We start from the raw sequence: 13,585 nt of genomic DNA, 5'->3' as shown, positions 1-13,585 counted from the left end.
GATTTTGGAGTGTATTTCTTATTCACAATACTAATAATTGAAATTTAAATGAAGCAAGTCAGTTTGGAAAGCTAATTCATCAATAATAAGGCAGGATTTGAAGAGCATATTTATCTAAATGGTAAAAGTGAGGAACCTGCTTTTGGAAAAGTTTCGTTGTTGGACACAAATTTAAGTTTGTATCCCACTTTAGCTAGCTTAGCGATAGTAGTAAGGCTAATGAGAAATATGCTAGCAGGGGCAGCATTTAACCAAGTGAATATGTAATATTTAAAACCAAGAATGTAAAGTATGGAACATAAATACGCAATTAGCATTTTCGTTGGTTTTCAAAGTAGGTAAGACATTTTAAAACTTACATATAGTAATCACATGTTGGACTGTTTTCTTGATAGAAAAGGCAATTTTATTGGGAATATATAATGAATAATTGGTTGGTCACTTTTGCTACAAATAGTAAAACATGGAAGTAAACACAGCTAAAGAGAACTCATCTCTCCACCACTGCTAAAACAAATGTTCCTTTAAAATTAATTTCTGGTTGAGAATTACATATAAAAAAGGCTTTAAACAGAGAGGTACGACATACAGCTGATTGGTAATGACAAACAGGAAGTCAACAGACAGACCTCAAAGATGACACCTGTTGTTTGTGAGCACAAAGTTTGTCAGGCAAGAAAAAAACAAATACTTTACAAATAAGCTGCAGCAGGATGTGTTTACAAGTGATGTTTTGTTCAAAAAACATAGTATTTTAAGATGTCTTCCATCCACTATGTGAGTGGAATTAGCTTCAAGTGCTAATTTAGTGTCAGACATGCTATGACAGACATAACGTCATTAACAGTGTAGATTAGTGACCCTCAAAATTGATTCATTTCTTCTTATCAAAACAGTTGGTTTAATCAATCTTTTCCTGAGGACTTACTGCCAGACATCGGTGACCTCTGTGGGAGCCACCTCCTTGTTCTCCATCTGAACCATGGCGAAGCCGCCCACGGCGTACAGCAGGCCGCCGGTGCTCACCAGGTTGATGGAGCTCCTCTCCTGGGGGAACTCCGTGAAGGGTTCCCACCTGCGGAGACACGGCACACCGGAATAGGCTCAGGATCGTCAACACTGCTGGCACACACCTGTTTCTGCACTGTTCAATGGACGTGGTTCGGCGTAGAAAACACTGACAAACCTAATAACTTTATTTTCTTTTTCATGCCCAGATATGCAAGCAGATTGTGCTATTTTGTAATTGGACTAATAGTAATAATAATAATAATAATAATAATAATAATAATAATAATAAAACTAAAAAGCTAAAGTAAAACTCACACGTTTTATGTACATCCTAGCGTTATCAATGCAGCAAAGCTAGCCACAACAGAAAACTAGCAAAGAAGCAGTTGAAAACTGAAATAGACTTTCTCTTTAAAAGATATGTGATTATTAAAATACGTTCATTTTGTTTAACTGTATGGCTACAAATTAGGCAAATAAATATGTATTTAAAAGTTTAAGATATCGATTATGTTGAGGGGAATTGCTTTGATATTGGTGATTACAGCTGGCAAAAAAGGAATGATTAGGACATGTTCGCAGAATATGTAGCTCTGTGAAAAGATAAAGTATAACCACCTTTATTAGTTGGAAGAAAACGATGCTAAAAAAATCAGCAAAAAAGTCATGGACATTCTGTGAGCTGAACGTACTTGTTCGTTGTGAAGTCGTAGGCCTCACATGAGGCGGTGAGGCCCTCCTCGTTCACCCCGCCGGCCACCACGATCTTTCCCTTGTGGATGACGGCTCCGAACATGGCTCTGGGTGTCTTCATGGCCGCCATCTCCCTCCACTCAGACTGCTTGTGGTTGTACACAAACACTTTGTTGAGCGCTTTGCTGTAGGGGAAAGGGAAGGGGGGGGGGGTATTGATAGTCAAAATGTGTCAAAGATCAGCTAGAAATGTTTTTTTTCACATCAAACATCTTTTTTTTTCCCCCTTCAACTAGGCACCGACAAACAAAGAAAACCTCTGAAAGAAAGAAAAATTGTAACGTAGAAGCCTAACAATAAAATAAAGTGTCATTTTGGACTGTTGGTACTTGAATTACTTAAAGAAATGACTTAAAATATTAGTTTGAATGTAACAGGAAGATAATGTCAACCGCTAACGTTTTGTCACATTACACCCACCAACTTGGATGTGTCTTTAGATTTTATGTGGCAGGCTGACAAAATATCACATAATTGTGAATTAGAAAGGAATTGTTTTTATATAGGAAATTAAAATTCAGCATGTTCTGCCACAAATTAAATCCACTTTGTGCAAATTCAGCAAATATGGTAGCAGCAGCAGCATGCTACAGGGATAAACACTGTAAATACACCATTTATTAATGCAGTGTGTAATGTAGAGGGGTTTTAGATAGGGGGAAAATAAGCTAATACTTTTATTTTCATCAAAAAATTTGACGTTTTGTTAAGTTAACTTCAAATGTGTATTTTATCAGTTAAATGTTTGATTCTTTTGTCTAACAGCTCAGTTTTCCTCTCCATGTGGTAACTGGCAGCTGAAATAGCTGGACTACTATTAGTCACAGCCTTTAATTCAAGTGAGTTTATTAGCCGTGGCATCATCGTTCCTGGAAAACAAGGGTGATTTGTGCGCCAGTTCTGTGGAAATAAACAGTAGTCGTGTTATACCTGTAAAAAAAAAAGGTCAGGTCAGGATTTTCCCGTTATTGTTGTGTGTTTGAAAACCCTGGACTGTGGTTCTGTAATCATGGTCTGAGATGTGCATCCTGCAGTTTTCCCGGCTTGCAGCATGATGGATCAGGAACAGCAGCTGTTCACGGCATTAGCGCGGATACACACACACACACACACACACACACACACACACACACACACACACACACACTCACTTGTCATCTGTTTTTCCTCCGATGCAGTAGATCAGTCCTTTGTGTGACACGACGGCGTGGCCGTGAATCTTCAGAGGAAGCTTTTTCGTTTCGGTCCATTTCATCTTCCTAAAGAATGCCACATGTGTGGAAATATTAAAATATGGTGCAACATTCGGGCATATTTCTATCCTGAGTTTAAACAACACTTGAGTTATAGCATTGAATCCTAAGTTTTGTTTTTACACAATCATTTACACGTTATAAATTTGCATGTGCCGATCACGGCAAAGCTCATTAGAGAACGTGAGACTAAATAAAAAACATATTTATACATATGGATTTATTTACACTTTCTTTTTTAGCACTAAGAGAGTTGTTTATTTTTCTGAAGTTAATTATCACCTGAAAAAGTGTGCATGAAGTGAGAGACAGAGTCAGGGAGGCTGGGGGGGAACAAATGTGAGAAGAAGGCGTAGCATGAAAAGAAAAAAAGTAATACCACTAACTCAACATCGTAGCACATCACGGTGTCCAGCGACTCGTTGGTCTGGAGGTCCTTTCCAGCCACAGCGAACAGCAGGTTCTGACTCTCACCGATGTTGAAAAGGCATCGTGGAGAAGGCATGGGTGGCATGGCAACCCACTCAGATGTGAGGGGATCAAACTAAGGTGTGAATAAATGACACAATAAAAAAAGGACCCTTATATGTATTGGTTACTGTGAAGAAATAAGCATAAAAGACAACATAAATTTCACTGGAAACCTTCTGTTTACTGAAAAGGTATTTGTTTTTTGAGTTCTTTAAAAAGCCAAAAGGGACTAAGTTAGATTAACAATAACACTTTCTAATTAGATTGTCATGCAAGATAATGGTATGTGTCATTTGCAGAAAACATATTTCAAAAACACTGAAAATATTTATTACAATTGGAAATAAAATGCTCTTGTTAAGAGCTTAAAATCAGAAAGTAGCTACAACAGACAACAACCTTTACTTTGTCTATCTAATATGAGACTATAGGTAGCTAGAGAGAAGATATTTTCGATAAGTGCTTAGGTGGACAAAAAGAATAAATTGTACCGCAGTGAGCCAAACCAAATTAATCTTAATTTAAAAGCTGATTTTCTGATTTGTATCCCAAATTTAACCCAAGGTGTACTTGTCCTTAAAATGTATTCAAATTGAATACATTGAGCATGTCTTCAAGAATGGCAACATTCTTGAAGACATGCTCAATGTATTCAAGAATGTTTGATTCTTGTTGTCATTCTCGAAGACATGCTAAAGGTATCTTCTGGTTCTGTGCCTGCAGTGTTTCTCAAGCTATGCTAGACATACCATTTCATGATTCTAGCAGTTAACAGAATAGGCGTGGTAATAATCATTAAAAAAAAAAAATCTTCCCAAGGAAGCCATTGTAAGAGTCTTTCTGAAATGGACATTGTGTGAATTTACCCAACTGAAGGATAAATGGCCCAACAACTTATTTGGGTGATTCAGGAGATGCTCACCAAGTAGAAGTAGCATTGCAAAGGCACGTCCTTGTTATCCTCATCCACAAACAGTCCTCCAATGATGTAGAGCTGATTCCGTTGCGTCACCAAGCTAACGTGGTTACGAGGGACCTGCTCTGACATAGCGGCAAGGAAGCATTCGTTCTCATTGACGTCATACGCCACCGCTGCTGTGTCATTGATCATCAAGACGAAGTCGCGAGCAAACATGCCATGTCTGCGGTCATCATTGAGGAAACCAGGGAATGGGCTGTCTTCTTCCTCGCCTTCCTTGCCTGCTCCCTCCTCACCCTCTTTCTTCACAGGTTTGTCGGGAAGTTTCCCCTTGAAGGCATCCTTGATGACCTGCATCATCTTCTGGAGTTCTGGGTCAGCTTTAATGATCTCGTCATTCTCCACTTTTTCTTTGAAGTACTTCTCCGGCATCAGTCGGAAGCGGATACAGTTGAAGGCATCCTTCAGGACCTTAACACGTTTCTCTTTGTCGTGGCGGGCCCAGGCCATTACCGCCTCAAACACCAGCTCCTCTTTCTCAACGTTCAACGAGTCCCCGCCTATGATGGCGAACAGTTCATGGGCCGCAAGCTTGAGGAATTCCTCGTCCTTGTGGAGAAGCTCAAAGCGATCTGCGATGTAATTCCGTGCCGCAACGGCAAGTCTGGGACAGCTGAGGACCAGGCCCATCCTGAAGATGGCCATGCAGTTACCCAGCGAGAGTTTCTTCTGAAGATAATTGACGCAGACTGTGAAGACAGAAGGGATTTGGAATCTGTTTGCCACAGCAATGATATCCTGCACATTGTCATCAGTGAGGTCAATCTCAGCCGAGTAGAGGTACTGGATAATCATGTCCAGGACAGAAGGGTTGACGTCATCTAGGACTACCTCTTTGGTGTTTTCCACCTCCTTTCCATCCTCAGTGAAGAAGATATCCCTGAAGTAAGGGCTGCACGCGGCCATGATTAGCCGATGGCATGGGAAACTGCGGTCGCCCACTTTCAAGGTACAGTCCACAAACTTGTTCTCATTGAGAAGCTCCTTCAGCCCGTCTTGGAGGAGAGTGCTCTGAAACAGCCGCAGCTCCTCCTTGATGGCGTTGGGGTCCATAGCTTGGTCAAAGAGGGGTAAGGGCACCAAAACAAAAGTGTCTGTGGACAACGGAAGGAGATGGTCGCCAAAGGTCCTTTTGGCAGTAAGTCCTGGCTGGAAAAGGCTGAGCAGAGAAAGGGTTCCTGGTGTGAAGACCGAGCAATTCAATCCACCCCCCTCTAAATATAGCTCTCTCTAACCCCAGCATGCTTCAGTGGAATCTCAATGGGCCAAATCAGAGAACAGCCCCAGCATTGGACTCCAGCACCTGCCGCTGCAGACTGAAAGTAGCAACTGCTGGGATATTTGGCTGGAGACACGCCACCATGATTCAGCTCCCAGAGTGTCATGTGGTCCATTTACAGCAAAGACAATGCTGTCAAAGCCCCCTAAATAGCTAGCTAAAGTCACACATGAGTGAGAGGATATTCAGAGCACTGGCTGTCATATTCAAAAATATGTGCTGTTCTTTAGACATCAATTCATTTTCCAGTCCGCATGGAGTTTAAAATCACCTACGAAGTGACCCCAGACACCTCAAGAGTAGAGATTTCACTTCAAGAGGAATAAGTAATCACAGCACTACTCTATATGAGATAAGATCTGTCTCTTACAGTCTTCCACTGCTTCCCAATTTTTCAAATTACAGTAAATGGTTTGACTGTTAACCTTTTTGACTGTAAGTTGCATTACACGTTGTCCACATCCACAATCCGGAAAAAAATATTTGTTCATGAAAGGTTTTGTTTATCATAACACATGATTTCCTCATTATCCGCATGTTGCCTTCGCTTTGTTTTCTTGTTACCCATCTTAGCGTTAATTAGCAGACACTGGAGAGACACACTGAGCTATAATTGGACCTAAAAAGTTTCTAGTGTGGCAGCTGTGAGCAAAAACAGGTGAGAGTCACACAAACAAGTGGCAATTTCCACAAATCAGCAAGATGAGTTTATTTTCTTTTTTTCTCCTGTGTGCATGTCTCAAAACAACGCAGTCGGAGATTTTCATTTTAGAATTAGAAATATGTTTCCTTTCGTTGCTGACATAAATGACGTCCGGGTGCTTGCAGCCACGTCTTCCCTGTGAAATGATAATAAATGCCATAAATTAATGTGTCTGGATCGATAGACGCTTATTTGATTCGGTCTTATTTCTGCAGCCTGATGATGAAGTTTGAAGAGGCCGTGGAGTTGGGCAACATTTCTCGGGCACTAAAGATAGATCAGACTGCGCCACATGTCGAGGAGTCGCTAAAATGTAATTTAAGCAGAAGGGGAGAGAGCTGATGTGCGTAAGAGAGCTCTGCTGCTTCCTTAAAGCTACAGTGATATTTAGGAAAAATTAGATTGTGTTGCACTTTACACTGATTTGAAAAAGTATTCACACAGTTTCCATGTGTTTAACAGGGATTTTGTATGACAGAAAGTTGTACATTTTAATTTGTAACGTGGAAGGAATTAGATGGTTTTCAGTTTATTGGCTCCAGCTCCGTCAGATTAAACGTAGATCTTTAATTGAATTTCAATCAGGACTTTGACTAGGCCATTGTAACACATGAATGTGCTTTGATCTAAATTATTTCATTGCATATTTAAGTGAAAAAACTAAATTCTCATTATTTTAAATGTAAAGGCCATTGTTGCAGGAAGGGTGGATGCTATATTAATATGAATTTTAATCACAAAATTCATTCCGCCACCTGAAATATTAATCATTAATGAGCATTTCACATATTTTAATTAATATCTTATTTATTTCAATGGTCAACACTTGTAACCAAACATTACACAGTACAGTAAAGTATGCATTTCTGCGTTCAGTACATCTGGGTATTACAAAAACAAAACAGCCTCCTACTGAACTTGAAGCTTCAAATTCAGAGGCATGAGCACATGTTGCCCAGTAGAGGGCGATATGTGCGTCAGTTTAACCCTTTACCTCAAGTGGAAGAAAGGATGAAGAAAAACTAAAAAAAGTCACATTTTATATTATCAAAAACAAACAATTGTACACAATTATTTCACAAAGAGAAAGTTATTTATAATGTTTGAACGTCAGTGAAAAAGTCTTCAACCGTCTCATGTTCTTTTAGTTTGCCATGAGTTTTAAAAGATTTTGCTTTAGATTATTATTTTTTTAGTTAAAGTTATGAACTAGATTAATGTAAAATATTTTACTCTGTAATGCAGAAGCTCAGAATTTGAGTCTCGAAGGAGGAGCTACGTCCAACCGGGTGTTTTATACAGCTGAACAGTTGCCATGGGAGACTACAGGCTCTCTCAAACACGCATGAAAGAATCAAAGCATCACTCCAGGTGTGTTTTTGATAAGGGAATAACATCCTAACATCGTGTAAAGCTGCAAAAAGTTGATTTTACATAATACTGTCTCTTTAATACATGTTTTAATTTAAGTTCTGCATTCGGTTTTGTGTGGACAAAACAAATGGTTCCTGTGTAACTTGCTAAAGGGCATACATTCAAACATTAATATGGATTGAATTTATATGTATACTTGCATATGGTGAAAGAGGATCCAAAATTTTAGCAAATTTGCACACCAAGTTTTAGTTTTTAAAAATTAACACCCCCCCCCAAAAAAAAAAAAAAAAAAAAAAACCAGGATTCAAATGTGTACTAAAGTGTCTTTTTCTAGATCTTAGTGATATGTGAATCAGCGTAATGTGGCTTAAAAGACTGAAAATGCAAACCTCACTTACTGCCTCTGACTGTGAGAACTTAAATAGAAGTACTTACACCGTACTGATTCACTGATGCTGCTTGTTAAGTTGCAGAGCTATGATTGTCCATGTTGTGCATACAGTTTTTTTTTTTTTCACTATCTTCACAGCACTCACTGAGTATGAGGGGGGAAAAAAACATAATGAAGTGTAGGTGAGAGCTTGTCTGTACACCTGAGTAGAAATGATCACCAAGAAAACAACAAAAAAACATGAAAATGTCTATAACACATTTTTTTTTACAAAATTATTTTTGTGATAAGTTGTAAAATATCACACACACACACACACACACAAAACGTGTGTGTGGGTTTTGCCTGAGAAAGTTTGACCCAACTTTCTGCAATCTGGTGGAAAATTGAAGAAGAAGAAGAAGAAGAAGATGCCTTCGCTCAGCCTCCTGAAGAAAACACAACATGCAGGAAAGTTAACAGCTCAAAACATGAAATCTGAGGTAACATTTTAACAAAAATAAGAACATAAAAGGAGGAGCACCTGCGACTCTGGAGACCACACATGTTCTCTTACACTCATCCTCGGTGTCGAAGCGGTTCCCGTTGCCGCCGCAGCCTCCGTACCAGAACTGGGCGCAAGCGTTGGCCTGCTTGTCGTAGTACCAGCGAATGTTATATTCTCGACATGTTCCCTGGTCCAGAACCAGCTCGCAGCGAGGGTCCAGGGGTACGGTCTCTGTGGGAAAACGTCACGCGATAAGAGGTAAAACACACACACGTACACACGTGGAAAAAAAAAAAAAAAAAAAAAAAAAAAGAGAGAGAGAAAAAAAAGAGATGGCTGCGGTAGAAATCCACCCCCAGAGTGACCATTTCCGCTCCGGTTCTTCAGGAAGGAGCTGGTTCCACAATAATAGCCGCAGTACTTCAAAAATAATTGGCCTCGCTGTTCCTCGCTTCGCTGCACGCGCAGCATGAAGGATACATCAAGCGAAGCTGTGTCCTTTCTGCCACCGGCTCACTAAAACACACACCGGCCCACTGCTTTACAGGAGATTCTAATCATGTCGCCGCACCGCAGGAGGTCCGGCATCCCCCGTAATGATTCTGACTAACTGTCAGAGGTGGAGGGTTTTAACGTTGTGTTATTAGCAGTTGTTGCTGCTTCGCTTTGCATGCGATTATCTCAGCTGTGGCTGCATGGAGGGAATTCTACGTTTCACTTCAGGTCTGCCCAGTAAAGACTGAAAAATTGGTGTATTAAAAAATAAAAAAAAGTAAAACTTTTGTGTGTTTATTGTACAGAAGAGAATTAGGGTCACTGAAAAAATAAAATCACTTTGTCTTAGTAAAATGTCAGAATTCTCTAGATAGAAAAAAGAGTAAATTTCTGCAACCAATCTCAGAAATTTTCTGGAAAAAACAAGAAAATTTCTTAGTTTGAAAAGATAAAAAATTTGCTAGAATTCACTAAACTTTTGAGATTAACCTCAGAAATATTGAAAAAGGATATGAAAGTTTCTAACTTTGGACTTTTTTTTGATTTTCTGAGTTCAGAAATTTCCATTTTTTTTTTCTTGAAAATTTCTGAGATTAGTCTAAAAGATTTTTTGGTGGAAATGTACTCCCTAATTCTGAGTTTGAAGTCAGATTTCAGAAAGGAAATTCAAAATTCTGAGCTTAAGGGAGTCTTTGTACCTTTGGGCAGAGCTGGCCTCGGCGGGGGAACGTACGGCACAGAAACACCTGAGGATGATATGCTTATGTTTGTAGAAGATGAAGATGAGGAAGATGAGCCCCCTCTGGCAGGAGGCGGAGTCTTGTAGTCGGAGGTGCCACGGTTAAACGTGTCCCCGCGTTCTCTTCCTGAGGAGGTTATCACCGTGGTTACACGCTGCCCTCCTCCACCCTGAGCACAAAGAAAGAAAAAAAACAGATCACAGAGTTTATAGAGCTTTAATAATATCCGTGTTTGTTTATTACACTGAGTTCCGTACATGAACAGTGCTGGATCCTTTACTGCCATGGCTGTTGGTGCCAGCACCAGCCTGCTGGCCGCTGAGATGGTCCTGCTGAGTTACGGGCCTGTAACCATAGCCACCGGTGGCGTAGCTCCCAGTGATCCTGTTGCCGTTGTAGCCGTTGTTTCCGTTGTAGCCGTTTGTTATCCGGTTGTATATCAGGGCCCCGTTTTCGTCCTCACAGAACTGACTGACCAGCTTGGACTCGAGAGCTGAAGAAGCAAAACACATGGAGAAGAGGATGATGAAGGAGCGCTTCCAAGTCTGTCAGATGAGCTTCGGCGAATTCATATCGTCACTGTGGAATGTTACATAAGCATGACTTTTTGAGTTGGAAAGACATGATCATTTATCAGTAAAATACTGTTCAGGAAAAGTTCTTTCAGGCTGTTTGGGCTTCAAATTCTTGGAATACATTATAATCATTAGACATAAGAAATATTAGGAAATATTCAGAAACATCACTTTAGTCAGTTGTGTCCAATTTTTTTGCCATTCTGAACAAAACAATGTCAATTTGAGAAGACTGAAGGGCCACATCTTTTTAAAATTAAAACTGGAAGGATTTATTTTGTATCGTTTTCTTCACTTCAGTAATACAATAAATAGACAATATTTTAATAAAACAAAGTACTGAAATTCTTGTAGAAAAGGAATCTGTAAATAATTATCAATACACAATATAAGCAGCATCTTGCAGCGTTGCTGTTTCAAATGATAGGTAAATATTTTTTACTACTTCTTTTTATGCTTTATTGTCCTGATTTTTTAAATCTCTTCCATCAATCTGCTAAGGACTGCAGAGGAAAATCTGGCATGTTTACGTGATGTATTCATGTATTCAATATGACAAATAAAATTAATAAATTCACATATCCTGGGGCAAACAAAAGAAAATGAGCTGAATAATATTTTTATTAGTTTTATGCTCAAACATTAGCTGGTTAGCAGTATTTCGGATAAAAAAATTTCAATTTCAAAGCCACAGTAATGCCCGTCATACCCAGAGAAAGTGCCAAAACGATTGAAATTATTTGCTGCTGCAAGGAAATCAAGGCACGCAGTTCCACCCCTCCCCCACTTGTTACTAGAACACCAGCCAGCTGGCTGGGAAAAAGTTACAGAGCCATCAAAGAATAATACCGTAAATATAAAATAGCCTAAAGCTCTTGGCGGGTGACCATCTGGGGAGGAGGATGGTTTGGGTTTGTGTTAGCCTTAGCATAAAACATTGCTCTCTGGCTACATTCATGCTTCCACAAACACAGCCTCCGTCGTTCACCGCTGCCAACGGTGGACAGCAGAGCCAACTGAAGGCCTGATCCCTTCACTGAGCCACAACAGGACAGTTTATCCAGCAAATCATGTAGGACGACTTCTATCGCTACTGTTTTGACACTCAAGTCTGTACAAAGTAAAGCAACGTAAAGAGGATTTTTTTAAAAACGGTTAAATAAGCAAGATTTTCAAGAAATACTGCAAAGAATTTACTTTTTTTTTTTTTTTACACTTTTAGCTTTAGGATTAACTAGATTACTTAATTCTAAACTTTATCAAAATCATATAAAATAACAGAACCCATAAAAGACAGAGATAGCATTTTATTTGCACTTCTCTCACTTTGTTTTTGTAAGTAAGCATGTCAATGTTAGCAGAAAATGCAGAGAAATTCCAGGGTTTTTAGCTAGCATTGCTTACATTCATTAGTTTGATCACCAAGCACAACAGTTGCAACACTATTGGCACAAAGATAAAAAGATAGTTGAGCTAACCCTAAAGCACTAAGAATAAATATGAGTTCCGCTAACGCTAATGGACCTTACCAACACGGTAATTGACAGAAGCTAATGCTAAAGTGCTAACTTGAGTTCAAATAATATCTGCCCTTGAAACACTGCAACCCTTGAGCACATAATAAATATTATATTTTACATGTTCTGTAATGCCTCTAGATATTGTATTTATGTTTATATCTTGTTTTATTATGTTACTGTACGTTTCTTGTTTGGAATTAAGCTACAAAAAAAGAACATAAAGAAACTGCTGTGTAAACAGTGTTTACCCACTTCAAAATAAGAGCACGGATATAAAAGTATATATAACTACTTAGGTTTTTATTTTGGTCTTTGAATAATCCTCCTCTGGAGGAAGTCACAAATCAGAAACCAAATAAAAATGTATGGGGTAATATGCTGTGCGCTAATATGGAGTGTGACATAGAGATGAGACACAAAAGGAAGACAGCTGCAGAAGCAGCAGGGGCAGGAGTGGAGTGAGAGCAGAAGCACTGCATGGTGGAGCCGTCACTTCGGAGAAATCTGATTCTCAGGAGAGCCTGATCGTGTTGTATCACGAATGTAATTAAAACACTAAATGGTTTTGAAAAGCCTGGAAGAGGATTGTGATAGTTTAAGTGGCACGTACAAAGAAAAACAAAGCAGAAAAGCAGCAAAGAGGGCCATGGTAGGTCTGGAGGAGTTCCACTGCTCAGGTGGAAAACCTGGCAGTTCAAATATTAGTTGAAGACTTAACAAATATAGTATTAGGGATAAGATAAGAAAATAAAAACAAATTTCGAGAATAAAATCATAAAATGATGAGAATAAAATTTAGATTTTATTAGGATAATATAATGCCTTTGCAATAACTAAAAAAACATATATTCTGTTTTTTAGTTATTGTTTTTTTCTTAGTGTGGCTCTAAGTCTCCATCGCAATATTTAAATATTTCTTTGTAAAAAAAAAAAAAAGGAAAATCACCTGGCAAAGTGTTGAAGTCATCGATCAGGAACATATGCTCGCTGTCCGGGTCCGACGCAATCAGGTTCAGCTCTTTCAGGAAGTCGGCCTGCGTTGGATCCGACGTGTTCACAATCCCCAGGGCGAACATCTCGATGTTGGCAGCGTGGGCTTCCCGCACGGCTATGTCCAGCTTGACTGGCTCCCGTTTGTCCGTCTGCCCATCAGTAATCACGATGGCCACCTTGCTGACGCCGATGCGGGAGCTATAGAAGGCCTCCTGTGTGGCTCTCCGGATGGCTGTGCCGGTGTAGGTGCCCTCACCCATGTACGGGATGTTCCTGATGGCCTCCTTGATGTCCTCTTTGGTGTTGTAGCGGGCCAAGTTGAACACCAATTTGACCTCCAAGCTGTACAATATCAAACCGATCCTCGTGGCGTTGCGGCCTACCGTGACCCGATCCACCAAGGTGGTCACGAAACGTTTGATGATCTCAAAGTTATCGGGCCCCACGCTCTCTGAGCTGTCGATGACAAACACCAACTCCATGGGCCTCTCCTTGCACTTGATCCCACATCCTAGAATGAGATCATGGCTGAAATGTCACTTTGACAAGGTTTAGTGG

The 13,585-nt window shown here is 39.7% G+C and overlaps 2 protein-coding genes across 2 annotated transcripts in view; both read right to left on the bottom strand.

Annotated features, from left to right (window-relative positions):
• LOC106960074 (kelch-like protein 41b) overlaps positions 1–5,783 on the bottom strand; it is a 9,490-nt gene extending 3,707 nt beyond the window's left edge. The window contains exons 1-5 of the mRNA XM_015052995.1: positions 4,411–5,783; positions 3,404–3,561; positions 2,916–3,023; positions 1,704–1,889; positions 929–1,075 (exon numbers count right to left, since the gene is read on the bottom strand). Coding sequence (XP_014908481.1) covers positions 929–1,075; positions 1,704–1,889; positions 2,916–3,023; positions 3,404–3,561; positions 4,411–5,520 — 1,709 coding nt within the window. The 5' untranslated portion in view covers positions 5,521–5,783. The remainder of the gene's footprint in view (positions 1–928; positions 1,076–1,703; positions 1,890–2,915; positions 3,024–3,403; positions 3,562–4,410) is intronic.
• Positions 5,784–6,468: 685 nt separating this feature from the next.
• Positions 6,469–13,585, bottom strand: part of LOC106960073 (collagen alpha-1(XXVIII) chain-like) — a 33,701-nt gene continuing 26,584 nt past the window's right edge. The window contains exons 32-36 of the mRNA XM_015052993.1: positions 12,981–13,538; positions 10,197–10,432; positions 9,898–10,108; positions 8,741–8,935; positions 6,469–8,645 (exon numbers count right to left, since the gene is read on the bottom strand). Of these exons, the coding sequence (XP_014908479.1) occupies positions 8,638–8,645; positions 8,741–8,935; positions 9,898–10,108; positions 10,197–10,432; positions 12,981–13,538 (1,208 nt within the window). The 3' untranslated portion in view covers positions 6,469–8,637. The remainder of the gene's footprint in view (positions 8,646–8,740; positions 8,936–9,897; positions 10,109–10,196; positions 10,433–12,980; positions 13,539–13,585) is intronic.

Source organism: Poecilia latipinna, unplaced genomic scaffold (genome assembly GCF_001443285.1).
Source record: "Poecilia latipinna isolate Pla-1442-1.1 unplaced genomic scaffold, P_latipinna-1.0 Scaffold1152, whole genome shotgun sequence".
Taxonomy (NCBI): Eukaryota; Metazoa; Chordata; class Actinopteri; order Cyprinodontiformes; family Poeciliidae; genus Poecilia; species Poecilia latipinna.
The sequence above is the reverse complement of the archived record's forward strand: the minus strand, read 5'-3'. Positions and strand labels throughout refer to the sequence as shown.